A 17,091-nucleotide genomic window follows, 5' to 3' on the forward strand; every position below is an offset into this window, starting at 1 on the left:
CAGCAAGCGTCGGAAAGGCACCTATTCTAAAACTCCCTCCTTCTCCTGGTGAAATTGTAGAATACAGGACATGCACTGCTTAGTTAGACACAAGCTCCCCCTAGCAGACAGAGTCAGAACTTCAGCTTGTAAAGCCAGCAATGTTGCAGCAATTTGATTGGTCACACATGGTCACATGACTTGAATACCACATCACATCTCGCAAGCAAAAAAAACACAACTTTTGGCCTTCAAAAGAGAACATGATTGTCAAGAAACTTAAGTTTTCTGTTGAAAAATTACCTGAAACTTGTAGATTTAGTCACAAAACAATACCTCTAATGTTGACATAACTTTGCCTCTTTTAGTTCGCAATACTCCATGACACCTGCATGCTGCAAAACCCCATACATACCCTCCCGTCACGTGATAAAACAGCTTAAAACAAAACAAAAAGACATCTTTACAATTATGGCAGACGAGGAAACGATACGTTTAGGGCACTTAACTGTCTTGTCTTCTTTCTTCTCCACAAAAGTCACATGAAACAACGAACAAAACATCCACAGAAATATCACAAATATTCTCTCTAAACTTCAACTACTCACAAATAGGCCAGCTGGAGTCAGTCTGGACTGGGAGGTTTTGATCGTTGTTTTCAACAACTACTTTTTTATTTGTTGCCTTTAAAACAGCTATTTCAAAGGTATCCAATCATCATTTTGTGTAGCAAATGTTTTGATCCCTGAATTAGGTTGATTTTAGGTGAGTGATGATAATTATTGCTCTCCATACAAACTGATCCTGAAGTTTATTCTGATCCAGTCCCATGAAGCTCATTGTTCCGCTTTGACTGCCCTGAAACTCCTGACCTTGAACCTGCATGTTTATTACAAACTACAGCAAGTCAAGGTCGTATCAACAACACCACAGCTAGTCAAGGTCGTACCGACATCACAATAGCGAATCAAGTTCGTACCAACATCTGAGTCAAGGTCGAATCAACATCATCACAGAGAGTCATGGTCAAATCAACATCATCACAGCGAGTCAAGGTCAAATCAACATCGCCACAGCTAAATTGTACCTTTTGGCGGCGGAAAAAAGCAGCCATTTACGTAGCTGATCTTGTCAATGATTAGCAGAGTTCATCATTTATCAACGGCAGCTTTCCTGAGTTTTCCTGACAGAAATTCCATCAATCGTGGAATTTACAGGCAGAGCAAATTCACAGCCTTTTCAGACAGTAATGATATGAAAAGAATCGGTTTGAGGTCAGAGTTAAATTTTTTATCAGAATTTTGAAAAAATTTTGCCAGAAATTCACATCACTTTTCAAGCACACAGGAACAAGTAAGAATATTCTGCTGTAGATTCTCACCAGAAATAGATCAAAGTTCATAATTCTTACGACCTTCATCAACAGTGTGTGACCTTGTCTTCCTTTGACCTTCAATCACAGCATGAATGACCTTGAAGAAGACTTTGACATTTTGTTTCCCTCCCAACCCAGACTGACTTGTTCACATGTAGAAATAGGAAAATACTTGTCTTATGATATGATGTTTCTCAGCCTCTTGTCGCGTCCTAGAATCTTAAGAACGATCAAAACCTGGGTGGAACGTATTCCTATAAACATCCTGACCACCCCCATTTCACTTCTGCATTGGGTCATTCCCCATTACAATCATACAGGTTCTGGGCACAACCATTTCTCAAAAGGGATGGCCAATATTAATACAACTCTTGGAGCCTCTAGCCTAAAATCTTTTGTCATTTTTTCTAAAACTTGACAGTTACGTTATTTACTGTTTCTCTCCAACACCCTGTTCCTTGTAAACTCCCTTCCTGTCAATCAAACTCTTCTCAGCCTCTGATTGGACACAGATGACCTTTGACCCTTCACACATCAAAACTCCAAAGGCAAAAATCTTGAGAATTTTCTATGGATGACAAGTAAATTTTTCAAATGAATTGCTTGCCATCTTCAGCCTTGCCTGACCTGTCATGAGTCAAGTGCGGCAAGTCAAGGGTCAGGTCATAGGTCAGTTTTAGAGGTCACAGGTCACCTAGTCCAAACTAGACACTGAAAAATGGCTCGTTATATGTACAATACAGGGCTGTCAACTGAAGTTTGCAGAGAAAACCATTTCATAAACTTTCCTTTTCAGTCCCAAAGCGATTCAAACCTGTTCCTCAGTGCCAATTAACTTACATTTTATCAATGAGAACATTTACAATAGCCATCAAAATAGCCTGGAATACTTTCCAAAAATAGAAACCTTCCAATTTTGGGTCAGAATTTAACAGTCAAACTAAAGGAGGCCACTTATACATAGGGACCGCCTGGCCATGGTGACCAGTTTTTGGTGGATCCTCAAATTATTTTTCCAATGACACCAGCATTAAGAAAAGTGACCACCTGTCCACATAGAGCAGATTTTATCGGTCCCCTGAGTGGTCTTCTTGGGCAGGTTTGACTGTGGTGGTCTTCTTGGGCAGGTTTGAAAGTTTTTCTGCTGAACCCACAGCTGCCAGCCCGGCAATGTCTCCCACTCCCAGCACCATCAGGACACCCCTCCCTCCACAATAGCACAACCCAGAAACTTGGTCCATAAAATACCAGCAGCTGTGTCCCCTCCTTCACCCAATGGTATCATCCAAACCTCACAACGCCCACCTAAACGTGGAACCTACCACTTCAGTTTTGGGGTGAATCACAAATCGATCAATATGGTACAGGGAATACATGTAGCTATCCTGACATCCCCACAACTGAAGTGGTACCATCGGATGAATGACCAGTCTGATCAAATTTCAGACTGAACCATTCCTGGCACGGGGAGGGGCACCTGCTGGTGGTTCTATGACCGTCTGAAGAGCCACACGGCGGCGATGACGGTAACTGCAGCGACCACGAAGACTGTGCCGAGCGCCTGGAACCCCTCGTTTAGCGTGTAGCTCAGGACACCTCTCTGGGGGGGGAACACAAAATAAAATGGTGAGAAATGTTGTCAAAACTTTCAAAATCTGTTAACACATGACGTTTAATTAGCAGATAGCAATCCTTATTGAGAATGTGCTACGGTCTTCTTAAAATCCACGACTCTAAAGTATTCATAGGAGGTAAAATCAAAAATCTATGTATTTTAATACCCCTGAGTATCAAGTGGATTAGTCTAAAATCAGACAACTGACAGAATTCTGACAGAACTCGGAAGAGTCCATTATCAGAACAGGGGTGTGATTTAGACTCACCCAACCGCCGTGCTCAGCAATCCATCTGGCTATCCGCTCCAAGGTGAAATTAAAATCTATGTATATCATCACCCCTGAGTTTCAAGTGGATGAGTCTAAAATCAGACTACACTGACAGAATTCTGACAGAACTCAGAAGAGCCTATTAAAAAAACAGGGGTGTAGACTCACCCATCCGCCGTGCTCTGCGATCCACCTGGCTATCCGCTCGGAGATGATGAACTGCACGACGTACTTGATGATCTGCCGCACGAAGTCCGGGATCCCGCGCTCCAGCACGTCCACCGCCATGCGGTACCCGAAGCACAGCAGCGCAGCTATTCTGCCCCAGTTGATGCCGTCACGGAATAACCTGTCAATCAAGCAATCAATCAATCAATCAATCAATAAATAACCTGCAAACTGGAGAGGGTATTAGCTAGCAGGGCGTCTTCTGGACGTCTTACACTATAAAAACAAACACAGCAGCGCCGCTATTCTGCCCCAGTTGATGCCGTCACGGAATAACCTGTCAATCAACCAAAGAATAAATAACCTGCAAAAGGTTCTTATAGCTAGAGGGTTATCCTTCATTCCTTTACTCAACTTTGTTTTGGCTCAGAAGTATGTATTTCAAATAAGAGATGGCTGCTAGACTTGAGGGTGTCTAACCTTGAATTGAGACCCAAAATAAACTGGGGTGTCCCCCACAAGAGATTTGAAAATAACCATAGCAACCACATGACCTCCTACAATGTCATTTGTCCACTGACCTTGGGCAGGTTTGACTGTATCAACAAAACACCAGATAAATTCGAAAGTAACCATGGCAACCACAAGGCATGCGACCTCCACTGACCTTCGAGCGACGCCAGCGAAGGCTTCATACGCCGTGGACGGGGTGACCCGCAGCGTCTTGATCATGGCCTTGAACTCTGACTCGTAGCGGTTCTCGATCTCGTCCCCGATCATCGCCAGCTTCCGCCCGACCTCGCTCTCGCGGCTGGGGGCAAGGTATCATGGGACATGTTGATGAAGGTTAGACATCAAGGTAGATACGCCAAAAATAGTTACTCAAGCAACTGGATAGAATTTAAAATTCTATCCAGTTGCTTGAGTAATTATTTTTGGTGCATGATGGGATGTTACACACGTAGACTAAGCTGCTTTTCAGCTTTGTGAAAATCGCTTCTTGTTAGTTATGGAACATTCTTATTGTAAGAAGTTTTTCCAATAAAACCATTGCATTGACGCAAAGTACAACACAAAAGACACAACAAATTTGGTTTGTTTGATGAAGTATTGAAGTCGAATATCTGTAAAAATGTGTAATCATCACACCATTGAGGAATGAGTCCACTCACTTTATACTATACACCATAACATAAACAGAGACAAAAATGCTGTCTGAATAACATAATGCTGTGAAACTTACGATACCACCAGAACCACAAGTTCGAATATAAATCTAACTGGTCTGATTGCAGGGCTTGAAATAGTGGGTCATGTGCACCCAAAACTGGAGCTGTGCATCTGATTTTTGATTGCGGGTGCACCAGTGCAACTAGGTATTTTTGTAGGCTATATTTAGGTAAAGGTACAAGGTACTATTGTACACTTAGTATTCAGAATATTCTTGAAATAACCCTTTGTTGTACTTTATTTGATATATTACTTGTTTTGAAATTTGCGACAGATTGAAGTTCTTAAGAGAGGAAGTAATTCCTTTTGTTGACATTTAACTTTATTTTGTATGTGGTATCGGCTAATTTTTTTGGTTGGGTGCACCAGTGCACCTGTTTCTAAAAATGAATGTCAAGCCCTGGATTGGGACTTGATCTGTGGAATGCAGTGTTACTGTCCTTACCTGAGGGGGTTGAGGTCGGGCGTGAGTTCGGGCATGGAGGGCGTGCACTCCCCGACCTGGGATTCCCGCGCCTGCTCGCGCTGGTGTCTCTGGAACAGGAAGTCACGAACCACGCTCTCTGTCTGCGCCGCTACCTAGCAACAAACAAAACAACAAACAACACTTCTGTAAATAATGCTACCTATAACAATAAAGAACACAGCATTCGCGAATTCTTTGGAACGTTCTTCTGTGAATACTTCTGTAACAGTCTCCGTAAATTCCAGACACCTACATTTTCCTCTGTCTCTTGTGGCGAGCGCACAAGTGGCTCTTCCGCCTGCTGCTGCTCCTCCCCTGGAGAGGCTGCTGCCGGCTGTTGTGTCTGTTGCTCCTCCTCCCTCTGTGGTTCGGCCTCGTCTCCCCCCAGTCCCGGGATATCTGTCAGGATGTTTTGGCCTGAACCTATGGAAAAAATTTCACTGAATTTTAAACAATCTTTCTATGGTGGAATTGGTCTCTTCATAGGGCAAGCTGTGTACTTCTATTAAATGCACTCAATTCTTAGTAGTGGTCTTTGTGTATCACTAATAAGTTGATCATTTTTCTGACAACTTTCTGCCAATTAACATCTTTCTTTAAGTTTTTCTTTCCTTTAAAGATAATTTTCAAGTTTATGGGGCACACTCAAGACTTAGTTACTTAAATGAAGGTGATTAAAACATTCTAGCTTCATTTTATCCATTCTATCATAACAGATCAAAAGATGAAACACATCCAATTGTTTTGTTCTTGGACGAGAGAAATACTGACCATATAAGGAAATACTGACCATATAAGGAAATACTGACCATATAAGGAAATACTGACCATATAAGGAAATACTGATCATATAAGGAAATACTGACCATATAAGAAGTGCCCAGGCGCAGATGACCCATGCCCGTTGCCATGGTGATCAATGTTGCCATGGTGATCCAGGTTGCCATGGTGATCTATGATGCCATGGTGGTCGGTGTTGCCGTGCGTGTAGCCGTGGTGGGCGGGGGCGTGGTGGTCGGCGGGCGTGGCCACGTGGTGACCGGGCGGCGGCACGATGTGGTGTCCGGTTACGGCGCCGGGCTCGCTCGCCGGGGGGTCCTTCTTCTCCTCGGACTGCACCTCAGACATGGCTCAAGACGTCTGCAGGGGAGATAAGAAACTGCAGTTAAGAAACTGTAGAAAAGTAAATGAAGAAACTGGCCATGGAGTCTCAAGATCGTTCTGCATGAAGGAGAAGCCGGTGAATAAGGAGGATAAAAACATTAAACTATTAATATCACCGTGAATAGTTTCATCAGGTTGGTAAGTTAGAATAAAAAGACTCTTTTTTACACAACCAAGAGATTCATTTCAGTTTCCCAGAAGGTATTTCACGAACCCTTTCTAGACTTAGATTCTAAGTCTAGTTAGAAGACTCCAACAGAGACACCTGCATGTAAGGTGGTTAACACCGGGTCTATCCCAGAAAAAACTATCAAAATTTCAATATTCCCGATGTAAACGCTGTGACATAAATTGTATTCACAAACCAGCTGAAGTGCTGGTGTGTTACGCCGAACGGCGGTTATACCGGCTATACAGATACAGAAGCTGGTGTGTTTCGCCGAAGGGCGGGTATACCGGCTATACAGATACAGAAGCTGGTGTGTTTCGCCGAAGGGGGGTTATACCAGCTATACAGAAGCTGGTGTGTTTCGCTGAACGGCGGTTATACCGGCAATATAGATACAGAAGTCCGGGTTCAAATCAGCAGAGCATCACTGATAAACCATATGTTGCCGGCCGGAACTTTGTTTGTATCTACAATATTGTCATATTCTGAGATATATCTTCACTGCTGTGGACGTGTAAGATACAAGAGATCCATTTCATGTTCTGAAGTTCAAGTTCGCCCAGGTGTGCAGGTCTCACCTTCAGGTTCAGGTAAATCCATTACCACCTTTATCCGCCCAGTGAGCGCGCTCAGTACGCATGACTCACACAATTACTGAGGGATCAGGTTACAGACAGGGTGGGGACAGGTGCGGAGGTTCTGCAGCATTTGCAACCAAAATTTCATTTTGACTAATTTATAAAATTCAAGCATCAATCAGAAAACAAGATATGTGTGAAAAAATGCTTAAACTTTAAAGTAAATAAAACAGAATATATTTCAGAAGACAGAGTATTTTATTTTCTACATTCCTTAATTAAATCCAGTCATTTAAACCAGAAAGAGAGTATATCCATAGGGACAGAGCTTCATTTGGGACCAAAATTTAATTTTGTATCATATGAATCAAAGAACAAGAAATGTGAGCAAAAAAAGCCAAACTTTTACCTTTTAGCCGAATGATATCTAAAAAAGTATTTTCTTTTCCATATTCCTAAATTCCTGTCAGACAAACCAATTAGCCGAAACATCCCAATTTTGAATAGATCCAGGAAAAGTCATCAAGGTGGGGCTTTCCTGGAAATCAGTCATAACAAAACCTCATCTCTGCAGATGACAGATGACAAAGGGAGACAGAATAAATTTGTTGCATACTAAAAATAATGTAAATGCATTTACTAGTAAGTTTGCGTGGTTTCAATTTTGCAATAGGGAGAAAATGGAGTATTTGCAGTGATTTTGAGTTCACATTTTTGAGACAATAGTAGACAAGGGGGAAGGAGGGAAAAAACTGTGGTTTTAAGTTGCGGCGAAGAGCTACCGCGAAAACCGTGAACGTACAAACCATGCAAACATTTCTGCGTAACTTTTCTTTACAGTACTGTACAAATGATTTTAAAAAAAGGTTTGCATTCCCTCCAGTGTCAGCATCCTTGAGAAGCACCGAAATGATGACATTAATTTTTGAATTAGACGTAACGACAATAAAGTCACCTTGGGTGCAACGAACCTGCATCAACTCGACTCTGAGACGACTGTAAGACACAAATAGCTTCTTCCAAGAAACCTCACATATGTAAACAAACATATCTGTGGTCCTGGGACAATTGTCTATCTGGAGTGGCAAATGTATGTACAGCTTAGGCCATGTTGATTTGACTATATGGATGACATACGCGCGCGCATATATCAATTTTTGTCCGTTGTCAAAAAAAAAGAAAAGGTTTTGGCCATTCTGTAAATCGTACAAAGCAGCTGCAACATGAGAAAATATATGCTGTAAATTGCAAAAAAAAAAATATTTCAGAAAACGGATACTTATGTCGTAGAATGCTAAAGTCAATTCCAAGGTCAAAGAATATTCAAGGAAGTTTTGAAAGTACAAAAATCAAGAATCTATCAGAATTATTGGTAAGCTAACCATGGAAGTTTATATAAGTTTGAAAATTTAAACTGTTTGCTAGCTAAAAAGAAATTCACCGGAATTTTCATCTAAAATGCTGATCATGAGTCCTCTTCAGCTATCAGATAAATTTAGACCAAGTATTTACAGTTAACAGTACAGACGAAGCCACTTAATTGCACCTCGGATAAACGCACCTTCCATTTAATTGCACCGAATCCCAATATCCAAAACCGGTTCCCATTCACTGCATTGTTAGTGACTCCGCATATCTGCACCGCGCATGGTCACCAATGCCAGATAACTGCACCAATTTTTTTCAAAAATCCTCGACAAGTTAACTGAAAAGGTGCGCTAAAATTGGCAAATGCGGTACAAATTAGCCGATACCTGCCGGTGTAAAGGCGCAATACCGCCAATATGTTTAAAACTGTTTTGAGTAACAAAAGAAGGCGGTCTCCATTGACGGTTACGTTGATAGGAATCGTATGGGAGGTCCCGGGCTGGTCACCCGTAATCAGTAACCAAGTTTTAGTTTCAATTCCTTAGTTTCATGGCGGTACATGATTTACGTAAATCGACAACTGCACTCTACGTAATGCAACACAGAAACTGTTATCACATGAGTGGCATGACGATGTTTCCCCTGTTACATTACGTGTGTTGTAATGCGGTAGATCGCATGGAAAAATGAAAGAATGCAAAATCAAAACAGGTTCGTTGTCATTTCTTTATTTTCAGCAAAGGGTCAATAGATAAAGTTAATAATTTAGTCTGTTTTCTTTGTGCTAGTGTTTCTGACTAACAATACACCCCCTCGCCCATGGTGGTGCGGTCCAGCTGGGCATTTCGCATAATTGCACCAGCCGGATAATTGCACCAAAAACGCTGACAAATGGGTGGTGCAGTTAAGCGGATTCTAATGTACATAAAAAATCCATAACAAGATAATTTGAGACTAAGTATTTTCAGTATGTATATAAAAAAATCTATACCTCAAATTTATGATGAGAACCGCTGACTGCACTGCCCCTGCCCCTGCTTGTGTGGGAGGATAGAAATCCGACCCCTGACCTTTTACAGATCCTAAAGTTCAGCTGGCTTTTAACGGATAAGTCAGAGATATGTACGCCTGACAGGTGGAACCTACATGTAACGTCGCTGTTACAGGGATCCAAATTCAGTTTTGCGACTAGGTGCACTGGTGCACCTAGCCTAAACATTTAGGTACACAGAAAGAATTTTGGGTGCACAAATTAAAGGTGCACAGTGTTCAACTGTAAATGCATTTGCATGCGTGGCTCTTATTTCGTGCTAAGGCGAAAATGGAGTGTTTGCGGTGGTTTTAAGTTTGCGGCAGCGCTATAGTCACATACTGCTATAGTATTGTGGACATTTCTGTATTTACAGTACGCTGCAGTACAGCCTGACAGGTAAAACCTAACAACCAGTGTTTCCGCCAGAGGGGCGTCTTCCCGTCAAATGACGGCCTTATGTCGCTTTGGACGGCCTGAACTCAGACATAGGCCGTCCTTTAAAAAAAAAAAAAAGACAAACTAAATGCCGAGAAATCGGGAAAAAAATACGAGAGGTCGGCATAATTTCAAATTGTTTTTCTTTGTTACTGCGGGCGTGGGGACGCTCTATATCGTTGGACATTCACACTCTTTTGTTTGTTGCTATTGTTAAGCTTGCGAAGAATCGATGTCGGTGCCTTTGGCATACGGTGATCTCATTAAAAACCCGTTTTTCAAGACTCAATCGAAGAAAGTCATCGAAGAAAACAAGGAAAAACGTTAACAAACCAAGAATTTCGCCCGTGCATTTCAGCCTCTACGTCGTGATTTGCCGCGATTCGCCGTGATTCGCCATCATTTCTGACCGTATTCGACACAATATATATTCCTTTGAATGTTTTTCCGTTAAAATTCTCCAAATGTACCGTAGATAAATTGTTTTTTTCGCTATGAATTCACGTAAGTCGAGTCGCAACCTGCCCCGTCCCGGGCCGTCCGCCATGTTTTTAAGCTCATTGATATGCAAGGTTCTAAGCGCTGATTGGTCCGCGTCATTAAATCTGTGCTCTGATTGGTTGACGGCAAGATGTCACGTGACCACAGTGCGGGAAAACCCCTCTACACTTCAGGCGTTTCTGGTCAATATAGATCGCATTTTGTGACGATTGAAGCAGTATTATAGCGACCTTCGTATCAAATTGATTTTGAAAAATTAACAAAGTTTTTTCTGATCACAACATTCAGTTACTTTTCCTGGTCAATTAATGTTCGCGGTATGGTCAATTAATTTTCGCGGTACGGTCAATTAATTTTCGCGGTACGGCCCTCCCCAAGTGGACGGCCTCTCAGTCGCGGTCTGGCGGAAACACTGTTAACAACACTGTTCTAAACACTTCAACATACAACATACCCTTGGTTTGGCTCCGGCTGTCTCAGTTTTAGTATGAATATTTCTGTGGGTGATTGTACACTATAATACACATGTACAAGGATTTGCTCCGGCTGCAGCTAACTCGGTTTTATTCTTAAACGAGTATAAACTGTAATTTCCAACACAAAAATTGGACTTACACAAATTTTCGACTGTACGACATCGGTCTTTGTCAAGGAGTGATCCATCCATCGCTGGGGTGACGTCACGTTATGCAGATAGCACACGTTACTACAGCCACAAACCTCTATGATTTCTATAATTTCTTTCACTTCCAAAAACAAAACTGAAAGCAAAAATGAATCTACTGCACACGTACGGGAAGAACAGGGTTCAAAAAGGTGTCTCAAACTTCACAAGAACATAACAGACCTATCTTGTTATAAAAATATAATTCTAACTGGTGTGTGATTGAATCACCCTGATCATTCTACATGTACATAACTATTAGCATGTTAATCGAATGACAGAATGAATGAAATGTTTTCTCTGTAAAAAATGTAATTATGTAAATCTTGAATTCTAGTGATGCAGGAGCTCCATTTGAGTCACATAAACAAACGATCGCGTCTGTGAGTCAACACACGTTGTTTACATAAACAATGACGTCACCAGGAACAGGGCTCTGACTCAAAACACTCCCGACTGGAACTATTGCCTTAACCGTGTTGTACAGCCTGCATATTCCAGTGGTAAGCACACCAAGGGCTCGAGGTTTGGAGGTCGAATCCCGACTACTTGTCGCCCACCTGACATGCAAGCTAGTGGAAAGGGTCGCAGTCTTTAGGATGGGACATAAAGCCGTGGTCCAATTCTGCAAGGTGTCTTCACGGCTAAAAACAAACTCTGATCCAATCCGGACATGACAGTTCTGACCGGTCAGCTGAGGTTGCATCATCAATAACAAACCTTGAGAGTTCACTGACCTCTGACTCTTGACCCCTATAGTATGACATCGTCTCAGAGACATGCAGACACTGAAGTCATCCAGTAAAAATTCCACTTTTTTATGTTTACAACTGAAGCGGTCTAAACTAACAATAAAGTCAACATTACGGTACTTCGATTAGGGTTAGACAGAACAAAACACTCATTCAATTTCTCAGTCACTGATGAAAGATAGTGGATGCTGTCAGTCAGTGTCTGAAATGTCTGACTGTTTAGAGAAATCATCTAGCTTTATATACTGTAAATGTAGAAATGTTAATGGGGATTTAATTTTGTGGTAGGGAGAAAATGGATACTCTCCAAGCAGAGCTAGGGTTTCGGCTGGTTTTTAACGTGTTTTTAGGCGTTTTTGTCATGCCTTCTACTTTGTCATCGTTTTTGTTGTGTCGCAAACCCAAGCTCTGCCGGCAGACGGAAGCTTCAATGCCTAATAAACCTAATCACTCCAACACATTACAAGCGTTTCACAAGAAAGTGCGAAGCGTGCCCGGCCAGGCACGGGATTCCCTCCCCACGCGCCACAGAACTTCCGGCCCAGTCTCACCATGGACATAATCCTCGGTCTATCGGTCGTGGCCATGTTTTCATGCCATGTTCTTACGCTTCCCCTACTCCTTGGCTAACTGCAATTACTTTCGTATGAAAACAATAGCTCAACGTGCAACCAAAGACATCTGGAGTTTACAAAGTCTCCACGATACTCAACTACGATCCAGGCCATTTGGGCCGTCGTACCAGAAGACGATGTACAGCCCGAAATAGCCATAGATTCTCTCATTTTTAATCCCTACTGCGGAAATGCCATGCTGTAGTGGGAGGATATCGTTGGATCTCAAAAAGTCTCTAAACTACTACCCACAAATAACGTTATATACAAAACCGAATCAGGACGCCATGTTGGAAAGTCGCCTCATGTCCGTCAGCAAATGACTTGCCTATCGTGACCGCACTTCATTTACACCATCCAAAAACCATCAAAGAACAAAGCACACAAAAATGTGTACAATCCTCTGGTGTCGTGGGGATTTTTTAGTCTCTGTTGGTAGCGCTCCGTCGCCAATTTCGCTGGTGTTGTTGAAAAGTTCCGTCCAATCTGAACACAGCGAGCGGCGGCATTGGTAACCGCATGTAACGTAAACAAAGCACGTGTTCCCGTTCATAATCCATTTAACGATGCCTGAGATAATGATAATAATAATTACTAGTAATGTAGTTCAAGTTAATACGTAATACATATTTATTTTATATGTCTTGTTCATGCATCATTGTGTTTTTCTTGTGAGGTTTCCAATGGAAATGTACGTTATGATGCTATCAATGATCATGCCGGCGTGGGATCGTGGACACCAGCCTGTCGCATGAATAGGGCAGTCAGCGGGGGCCCGGCACAGTCTGGTGAATGCCGCTACGCTTGCCGGATGTGTGATAATCCGGGGCAGTAAAACTGTTACCACTAATGATTATCTAATGGTTCTCGGGGAGGAGTACTGTCACCTTTTTTCAATGGAAGTAAATAGGTTTGCCCCGCCCCGAGGTCAGTGCCGGCAGAGCTTGGGTTTGCGACACAACAAAAACGATGACAAAGTAGAAGGCATGACAAAAACGCCTAAAAACACGTTAAAAACCAGCCGAAACCCTAGCTCTGCTTGGAGAGTAGAAAATGGAGTGTTCGCAGTGGTTTTAAGTTCGCGGTAAAGAGTTCACTGCGAAAAACGCTAACATAAAACCACCGTGAACACTTCTAGATCTGCATTTACAGTATTTTGTATTACGTAGTCAACATAAACCTTCTAATGTTCAGACCCATGTACGGTATGATTAATGAACAGGAATGAGCGACTCACGAGTTAAGACTGGAGTCGTGACCATTCGACAGAAGCTGACCTTATCAGAAATCATATTACTTATAACTTCCGCTGACCTTAATACTAATATCAGAAATGATATTACTCATAACAAACAGATACATTCGTCACAGTAGACAGGAAACAGTCCAATCTACATATCGCTGTTACACAAAGACCTGTTTCTGCTTGACAGTGAACAGTGCTGAACCACGCCAGGGCTAGGAATACTACATTTCTGTTTTCTACAAGCTGCGATCGATTCATGGTACATGTATCAAGATCGAAATACCTTTTTTTTCTGCCATCTAAACAATTTTTCTACGAGTGCTAAACCTTCAACCTTAAGAACAGTCGTGCACCCCGCGAGAAAACCTTAACCTTAAGGACAGACATGATCCCAGCATGACATGATGCTGATGATGAAGTGATGAACTAATAACTTATAAATTCCAATATTCCAATAAGTTCCAATATACTATTATATAGGGTTTTTTACCAGAAAGTAAGCAAGATATTTTCGAAACTAGTTAATCTGCCGAATGGCAAGACCGGTATGAAATTTCACAGGACGGATATCTCAGATAATCATTATAATCCTCATTTCATTTTCACAAGTAAGAGTATCGTTAAACCTGCTTTAGATTTTCTTTAATCCTTTAACGATGATATCCTTTTCTCCTAACGATCATCCTATAATTAAATCGTTAAGCTGGACAGATTTACTTATAACCCCTTAGGCCTAGGGATGGACACAGGTTTTTTTATCTAACAGCTGAAAATCTGCAGATGTAATATTATCACTTGTTGAGGGTCAGGAATGCCTGAATGTTATCCAGGATTATCACAAACAAGTCAAGTCTAGACCTGCCCACAATAATAACAAACAACGCTGTCGTCCCAAAATCTACTTTTCTACAGGTTTTTCATGGTATGGAAAGCAAACAAGACAGCATTTGGTTCGTTCACAAAATGAAAATGAAATTTTGCCGTCTCTATCATGACGTTGGCGTCGTCATAAAATCACTTACATAAGCAACTACATGTTTTTCTCAACATGTTATCAACAAAAATCAACCTTATTCTTTTGATAAAATTGTGGAATTGACATTTTCCCAAGTAAATGAAGAAGAAATCAAATATCTATCACCTATAAGTTTGTAAAAAAAACGATTTTCCCGCATTCTAACGACCCGTCCTGAATCTAGGGCGGCGTTTTTCAGCTTCATGCAAGGTTTGCTGTTTTGCTACACAAAAAATCCAGCGGCAAAAAAGTTGATTTCGGAACCGAACCCGACTTCAAATCGCACCTTAGATAACCACACAGGTACCTGGCAGTACGGGACAGGTGTGCACTTACCTGAGTTTCTGAAGTTTGCCAGGAAAACGGAGATTTTCGGCAGAATTTGCGGCGCGACCGGCGACAAGAACGTCGTCAGACAGACTCTGTTTGCAATATGGCGGAAATATGACGTCATTCATCCGCGAACTGCGGCGCAGCGTCACCTGGCGGGGAGAGGGTGAACTGCAGATATGATCCATCACGATCTCCAAGCAGATGTGGAGAGGCGAAATCTTAACGTTTCTCAAGCTTTCTTTTTTCAGCGGGCCCTCCATTGTCCAATGCATTATGCCAAGGATAAAAATACATGTTACTCTTCGGGAACGGGAGGTTGAAAAATAATACAATCGTACAGATGTACAATGTGATCTAGAAAATCCAACTGAACATCAAACAAAATTGCTGGCTCATAGATTTCGATGAAATTTAGATACTGTATATATAATACAATGCTAAACTTTTTTTTCGAACACTAAGGTATTCACGGATCGAATTTTCGACGACCACTGTCGCCTTCTTCAGGATCAATAATGACCAATCACTGCCGAACGTAAACTCGCGAGAGTTACGGACATGTGACTTTATTGACACGTGTCATTGCGGATACGTGACGTCAGCAATTGGTCAAACGTGCCAGGAAGTTTGTAACGCCCACTGTCTCTGTTGAGTGACGGCTGGAGTGCCCTGATGTATATGGCCTCCTTTATACCTCTCATAAAGTAGTCCTGCTCAGTGTCCAGTATTCTGACTTTGTCCAGCGAGACGGTATGGCCCGGAGATTCAATGTGGATGTGTTGAGAGACTTCAGACGAATGCGAGCTGGGGCGTTTGTGTTCAAGGAATCTGGTTCTCAACGAGCGTTCTGTCTCACCGATGTAGAGGCACTTCTGTATTTCCGCCATATTGCAAACAGAGTCTGTAGGGCACTCCAGCCGTCACTCAACAGAGACAGTGGGCGTTACAAACTTCCTGGCACGTTTGACCAATTGCTGACGTCACGTATCCGCAATGACACGTGTCAATAAAGTCACGTGTCCGTAACTCTCGCGAGTTTACGTTCGGCAGTGATTGGTCATTATTGATCCTGAAGAAGGCGACAGTGGTCGTCGAAAATTCGATCCGTGAATACCTTAGTGTTGGAAAAAAAAGTTTAGCATTGTATTATGATTACTACCAACACAGATGAGCTTTCATTATAATCTAGATATTGTATGTTATGATAGGTGTCATCCCCCGACACCAGAGAATGGTATGTCCCAGAACTCAGGGAGTATAGAGCATTGAGCTGAGAGAGATCGGTATCAGTTACAGAGAGTTGACTGGAGAGATGGGCCCGAGAAGGGTGCCAGTCCTGCCAAGTGGAATAAAACATAGTTTGCAGAGATCTTTGGGTATCGCCTGATGTTTGAAAGAACCTTCGATTCGTAAGAATCCTCACACTGTTTATCACGTTGATAGCGGCAGGAAAATATAGCGGTTAGGGGAACATGGAGTGGGTCACGGCACTTAGTTTTAACAGTGGGAACAAACATCACTGTCTCAAATATCAATTAATGATCAAATATTTGCGATGATGAAATTTTAGCTGTTATTCATAAATAAATTAAGTTATCAACAAGGAGGCGGCAGAGGCAGGACGATCTTCACAAGTCTCGGCCTAGTCTCGTGTTCTCGCGAGACTAGGTCACTCCGAGAACAAGACGTACAGTAGACGTCGAAAATTTGGAGGTTCGTATCTCGTTACCTTTTCTAAGTCAATGATCGATGAATATTCTTGTAACTAAATTAAGTTACAGTTAACAAATCAAGAATTTTTAGTACAGTAACTACACCTTAGACTAGTAAGAGAAACAAATTTTTTTTCTTTAAGATTTTATGTTTTTTTGTCATCATAGAAATCTACCACGGTATTATAGCTGTAGTTTATCATCGACCCCGTTTTAGTGGCGTCGCCAAAAATAACATGAGGAGAGCGTGAAAGAAAGCAGCGAAACAAAATACATACGGTTGTTGAAGACCCTCGTTCAAACCAAAAGTAGATTAAAACCGAACAGAGAGACATTGATCCCTCGTTGTATAAAATTCCACAGTACAAGAAATGGAATGAAATTATGTTTTTCAGCTAAACGA

General features: G+C 41.9%; 1 protein-coding gene across 1 annotated transcript; it reads right to left on the minus strand.

Moving 5' to 3' along the window:
- Positions 1–434: 434 nt before the first annotated feature.
- Positions 435–15,086, minus strand: LOC136421344 (bcl-2 homologous antagonist/killer-like). The gene is made up of 7 exons (XM_066408573.1): positions 14,980–15,086; positions 5,971–6,244; positions 5,354–5,527; positions 5,084–5,213; positions 4,076–4,219; positions 3,409–3,589; positions 435–2,954 (listed from the first exon to the last, which is right to left on the minus strand). Exons 2-7 carry the CDS (start codon positions 6,230–6,232, stop codon positions 2,844–2,846), a joined length of 1,002 nt encoding a protein of 333 aa, XP_066264670.1. The 5' UTR covers positions 6,233–6,244; positions 14,980–15,086; the 3' UTR covers positions 435–2,843.
- Between the last annotated feature and the right edge of the window lie 2,005 nt (positions 15,087–17,091).

Source organism: Branchiostoma lanceolatum, chromosome 16 (genome assembly GCF_035083965.1).
Source record: "Branchiostoma lanceolatum isolate klBraLanc5 chromosome 16, klBraLanc5.hap2, whole genome shotgun sequence".
Classification (NCBI taxonomy): domain Eukaryota; kingdom Metazoa; phylum Chordata; class Leptocardii; order Amphioxiformes; family Branchiostomatidae; genus Branchiostoma; species Branchiostoma lanceolatum.